At 33.3% G+C, this 6,446-nt stretch overlaps 1 protein-coding gene across 1 annotated transcript; it reads left to right on the top strand.

Annotated features, from left to right (window-relative positions):
• The first annotated feature begins 4,873 nt into the window (after positions 1-4,873).
• On the top strand, positions 4,874-5,461 carry LOC141576097 (olfactory receptor 4A47-like). The gene has a single exon (XM_074358576.1). It carries the CDS (start codon positions 4,874-4,876, stop codon positions 5,459-5,461), a length of 588 nt encoding a protein of 195 aa, XP_074214677.1.
• The last annotated feature ends 985 nt before the right edge of the window (positions 5,462-6,446 follow it).

A 6,446-nucleotide genomic window follows, 5' to 3' on the forward strand; every position in this document is an offset into this window, starting at 1 on the left:
TTCTAAATTTTCATAAATATTTGAATGCAGTTCAGAACTCAGTTCCATTGGTCTTTTCATTCATGTACCATTTAATTTATGATATAGTTGCAATTCATCTATAATATGTTTAGAATAATAAGCCTAACACTCCCTCATTACTCTTCTTTTCCAGCATTATGTCTGTTCTTGCATATTTATGACATCAAATTAAATTTATAATAAGCCAGGCTAGTCACAAAAATTTCTGTTATTTTCAATGCATTTTGATTTAGGATGACTAATTTAGGAAGGGTTTATATCTTTAGAGATTTAAGAATTCCTCCCCATGAAGAGAGTTAGGTGTTTTCATTTAGTCCTTTTTACGCTGTTTGGTAATGCTTTACATGTTGTTTCTGTGTTACTTATTCCTCATAGATAGCGGCTGTTCTTCCCTGACCCCGTCAAGGTCCTGGCACACTTGCTGTAAGAAAAACCATCTTTTAGGAAGTGTATGACTTAAAACTTTGCTGAACATCTTTTGGTGCTGCTGAGGTCGTTCTGCTGATGGGTATGACCTATGACTTCTATGTGTCCATCTGTACAACCTGACCACCAAAAGCTGACAGAGATGTGGTCATCTCTGGTAGTCACCTGGGCTGAAGACTTATCCATCCAGCAATTTAAATCCTCTTCACAGTCTGGCTGCCCTTTTTTGGCCCCAGTGACATAGATCACTTTGTGTGTGACATGCACTCTTTTGAAACTTATCAACATGGAGAGTCATACTTTTGGTTTCTTTGTTGCTACCAACAAAGGGGTCATCTTCCTGTTAAACTTACTCCTTTTGATGGTCTCCTATATTATGAACCTATACACTTTGGATGGTAGGTGCAAAAGCGCTCTCCTTCTGAGTCTCTCACATTGCTCTTGTTATTTTATTCTTTGTACCTTGCACATGTATGTATCTGCCTCAAATTATTACTTTTTCAATTAATTAAGCCATGGCTATATTTTATACTGTGCTAAATTTTGTGTTAAACTCTATTATACCCTCAGAAATGAAGAGGTTAAAAGTGCTATGGAGAAGTTATGAGTCAAAAGATGACTTCATCAGGGAAATAATGAAAACAACGTAAAATAACTTTATTCCTCAAATGGTTACAAGTTAAAGAAGACAATTCCTAATTTTCAGGGCCAAAGGCACACTATTTGTGAAAGGTATGTGGATGTTGGCATTAGGCAATCTGAGGAGATCTTAACAGGAATTCATCCTTATAAAAATAGCCTATTTAGATGTATTTATTGCCAATTTGGTGGTCGAATGTTAAAGTACTGTCAGAACCAGTTTGGTTTCTTGTTAAAATGCAATTGTTCACGACCTATGAAATTGCAAAGCAAAATAAAGCATTTTGGGAAAATAGGAATTTTAAGGTATTTATTTTCCAATTTCTCTTTTGATACTTTCTAATACTCTGGCACATCTTGACTGGTTCTCTAATTTTCTATTTCTTCCTCCAAAAGAGAAAGTCTACCATGTTTTTTCCTGTATTATTTGTGGAAAACTTATTGTTATTATAATCTTAAACAGATATTTGAATTAAAAACCTCTTTTTCCAGTTTTGCTTTGTTGATTGGGATTTTATGTTTCATATATACATTGCTGAGGAATAAGTGATAAAATTTAGTACACTATGATGGTAAAGAACATAATGTTTGAAAAGATAATTCTGAGTTCAAATCTTAGCTTTGCCACTTACAATGTAAACTTTGGCAAAGGATCTATTTATGAGATGGATGTTTTCCTTATCTAAAAATATTGCTTGTCTTACTTTGCTTACTCTAATCTTATAAGAGCACTAAGTGAAAGACCCATAGTGCTCTGCAGAGTTCATATCTTGTCCACCTCTTTGACCTCAGACTGTTCTATCCACTCCCTTTCCTATTTCCCTTGAGGCACAATGACCTTTCAGTGTCTTGAACTTGCTGAGCTCTTTCCAATGTTGGAGCTTAACACATGTAACAGAGCTGCTTTTCGTCTTTTTTTTTTTAACATTTTTTATTGAGTTATAATCATTTTACAACTTGTCAAATTCCAGTGTAGAGCACAATTTTTCAGTTATACATGTACATATATATATTCATTGTCACATTTTTTTCTCTGTGAACTACCATAAGATCTTGTATATATTTCCCTGTGCTATACAGTATAATCTTATTTATCTATTCTACAGCTTTTCATCTTTTGAATCTCAGGTAAAATGTTACCTTTTCTAAAGACCTTTTCTGACTACCTTATTATCTGCTATAGACACTTCCTCTTATTTTCTGTCATTATGCCCTGTTTTTTGTTTTATTAGCATGATCACAGATTATAGTTATCTTATTAAGTTGTTCACTTTTTAAATGTCTGACTGTATTATAGGGTCAATGCAGGCAACACCTTTTTCCTGATTTTTTTTTCTGTTTAATAACTGCTCTATTCTCCAGCTTACAGCATAGAGCCTGATAAACAAGTAGGCCCTCAGTAAAGATTTTAACAAATAATAATTTGGATAAATAATGCTTTTGAATCTAAACTGGAGATGAAAATTTAACATCCCCAGCCCCACACTTACAGGCAGAGAACATTATGTATTGGATCAAAAGAAAGAATCTTCCCATGGCTAAGTGAGGAAATAAGTGATAAATTCATTTTTCTTGGAACAAAATGACAAGGCTAAAATTTTATTCTCTACTGACTAAAGTTCCTTAATGGTTCTGAGGCTATATTTTTCTCCTTGTCACATCTTCCTGACTCCAATTATGTAATTGGCCTAAAAGTATATTTACATAGAGATGTTCTTTTAAGAACTGACAGAAAATCACAGTAAATATAATTAAGTCTTGGACAAATCAGTCTTGGATACAGTCCAACTGCATGACTTGATATATCTGGTTAGAAGGTGTAAGATGTCCTATGATCTTTGCCTCTATTGGGGAGAAGTTGCTATCCTTTTTAGAACTGTTTTAACTTTTACAGTAGTTGCAATAATTAGATGAAGAATGCCTTCCCAATATCTCAGTATGATTAGTTTTGTTGTACTAAAACAATAGAATGAGATAGCCAAAAAAAAAAACTGCAGAGTAATTTTGCTTATTTAAGTTAGTAGAGGTTAGTTACTTGAGACCTATTTCCCTTTTACAGTAGTTACTAACTTCTTATGTGACATAGGTTTGTTTGTCTTGTTGATAAATTACTCAACATGAAAAAATTTTGTTTTTCTGTCTGCATCATGTAACTCCTTTAAAATAGATCTACAATGCAAGTAATAATAATTTTTTATAATATTTAGAAGACTCTACAAAGAAAATGGACAGACATAGTTATGTGAAATCAAATATCTTTAAGGAATAATGTAGCTTTTTGTCCTTGGATTGAAGAGATATTTCCAGGTCCTTATGAGGTAGTTAAAAAGGCCCCTTGCTGATCGTGAACAAGACTCCAAAAGGTAAATTTGTAACAGTTGATAGTGGAAGCCAGGCTTTTGAATTGTGTAAATTATTGTATTATGTAGGAAATTACGAACTTGAATTTATAAGAACTGAAGAGTTGAAAAACTTTTTCTGGGATCACAGGAGTTTTGAAGTCAACCATTGTGTAATTCCATTTCTCTCACTGAAAAATATATGACTTTGAGTTAAATATTCTGAGCTTGTTTCTTCAACTAAAAATATGAGAATAACAATACTTGTTACAGCAAAGATTAATGTTACACATTAAATGTGATTTTATTAATATATGTATGTTTATAGTTGTACATACATATATATGGATATATGTATATATAAAAACTTCTATGTAAGCATGGATATAGCATCTGATACATAGTTTTGCATAAAAATGATAGGTATTCCTCAGTATTGACATTTCCTTTCATTAAACTATTTTGTACCATGTAATGAATTGGAGAACACCCAGGAAGGATTAGGTTTATTGTGGAAATTTTTAAATTTATTTTAATAAATATTAAATTGATACCTGTTTGAAAGTGTCAATTAAGTAGTTGTATACACAAATCAATTCATAAATGGTTCTCTCCACTTTGAATATATAAATTACCTTAAGTGATTCTTCACCTAAATATCACACTTGTGTGACTTTATGCATGTGCATCTTTTCATAGAATTCCCTTTTCCTCCACTCTTGTTCTCTCCTCCTTTAAAACTCAGCTAAAGTATCACTTTCCTTGGGAGGAATTTACAGATCCAGAATTGATTTAGATGATCTGGAATTGTGAACCCTTACCCACACGAGTATATTTATAGGGACACTTTAAATAAAATTGGTCTGTGTACTCTGACACCTCATTATATATCAAATCACTGAGAATAGTGAACCATATCTTGTTCAGCTTGGTGATCCTGTCTATGGCAGGCTTGACTCAGATGGATTCTCCATGTGCATTTTTGATTGAATGAATAAAAAAGGTAAAGCTTATAATACATGTAAAGGTTATTATTTTTTTTATTTGATTTGATTTATAGGTAAACTGTTCCTAATATCTGAAGTCAACACCTATAAGGAATAGATGGAACCAAGGAACAATGTGACTCACTTTGTCCTTTCTGGGCCTCACACAGAATCCAAAGGAACAGAAAGTCCTTTTTATTATGTTCTTGCTCTTCTACATTTTCACCACGGGGGGCAACTTGCTCATTGTGGTGACTGTAACTGTCAGTAAGACTCTGAATTCACCAATGAATTTTTTCTTGCTAGCTTATCATTTATGGACATCACTTATTCCTCATCTATTTCTCCCAAACTGATTTTGAGCTTGTTCTTTTGGGAGAATACCATGTCCTTCCAATCTTGTATCACACAGCTCTTTACAGAGCACTTTTTGGTGGGTCAGAGATCTCCCTTCTGTTGGTGATGGCCTATGACTGCTACATGGCCATCTGTAAGCCCTTGCATTATTTGGTTATCATGAGGCAAAGAGTGTGTGTTGTGCTGCTGGTGGTGTCCTGGGATGGAGGTTTTACGCACTCAGTAATTCAACTTAGCACTATTTATGGGCTCCCATTCTGTGATCCCAATGTTATTGATCACTTTATGTGTGATGTGTACCCTTTATTGAAACTCATTTGTACTGACACCTCTATCACTGGCCTTTTAGTGGCAGTGAATGGAGGACTGATCTGCACTACTGTGCTTCTGCTCTTACTCATCTCCTATGGAGCCATCTTGCACTCTCTAAAGAACCCGAGTCAGGAAGGGAGGTGGAAAGCCCTCCAGACCTGTGTTTCCCACATCACTGTGGTTGTCTGCTCCTTTGTCCCTTGTGTTTTCATGTATGCAAAACCTCCTAAGACCTTTCCTATTGACAAATCTTTGCGTGTGTTTTATATAGTCATCACCCCCATGCTGAACCCGCTAATCTACACTCTGAGAAATTCAGAGATGACTAATGCCATGAAGAAGCTTGAAGAGGAAACATTCATTGTATCTCATAGTAAATAAGTGCATCATCCACCATGAAGACAGTCATATGATGTCAGGGTCCACTGTCTTGGAATTCAGGAGTCTAAAATCTGATGCTGACTTCCTTTTCTTCAAAGAATTTATGATAATTATAACTAAAGAATACATCTATGTAATTAAAAAAATACAACTACACAATTATGCTGTTAGTAAGTTTCCTTTGATGGTAGAATGTAAGGTCTATAATGCCATTTTTATCACTTCACCTAGAAAGATGTAATGCCTATATTGTGATGAGTCAACAATACATAACTAATTAGTGGGAAAATTTTTATACAATTACACTGGTTTTTAATTAATTTATGCATTGTTTTTGCTTTTTTATGAGACTGATTCTTGTCATTTAATTCTTTTAAAAATAATATTTAAAATATTTAATGATATGTAGGCTGTCTTTTTTTAATAAGTTTTCAGTTGCATTATACACAAAAATTTTAGTATAATTCTAATTTTAAAAAATTAAAGTGTATTAGATAATAATAAAGAGCAAAATAAAAACCATACAAAATGGGATAAAGTGTAGAATAGATTTCTTATTTATGTCTCAGCATATTCTCCAGTCCTCTTTACCAGAGGGAATCACTTAATCTGTTTCTTAAAATTCAGGTAATAATCTATATAAATACAATTGTGTCTAAGTATATGTGTGTGTTTTTTCTGTGTATGTAAACTTTTTTTTTAGTATTCAATTTTAAAATGTATTTACATATCAGTCCATTTAGATCTAATTCTTACTTTTTCTCATACTGTACAATACTCCCTTATAAATATATACTAAAACTAATGCATCCATTTCTTTTCATGTTGTTCTTGAATTTTTTTGTGACAAGTCGTTTTGTAAGCCTGTGGCTCCAATGTCATAGAACATTCATGTGAGATTTTAACCCTTTATTGAAACTATCTGCATGGACACATGCACTAGGACTCTATATTGCTGCCAATAGTGGGTTCATCTCCCCAGTTT

This window comes from Camelus bactrianus, chromosome 36, assembly GCF_048773025.1.
Source record: "Camelus bactrianus isolate YW-2024 breed Bactrian camel chromosome 36, ASM4877302v1, whole genome shotgun sequence".
NCBI classification, from domain to species: Eukaryota; Metazoa; Chordata; class Mammalia; order Artiodactyla; family Camelidae; genus Camelus; species Camelus bactrianus.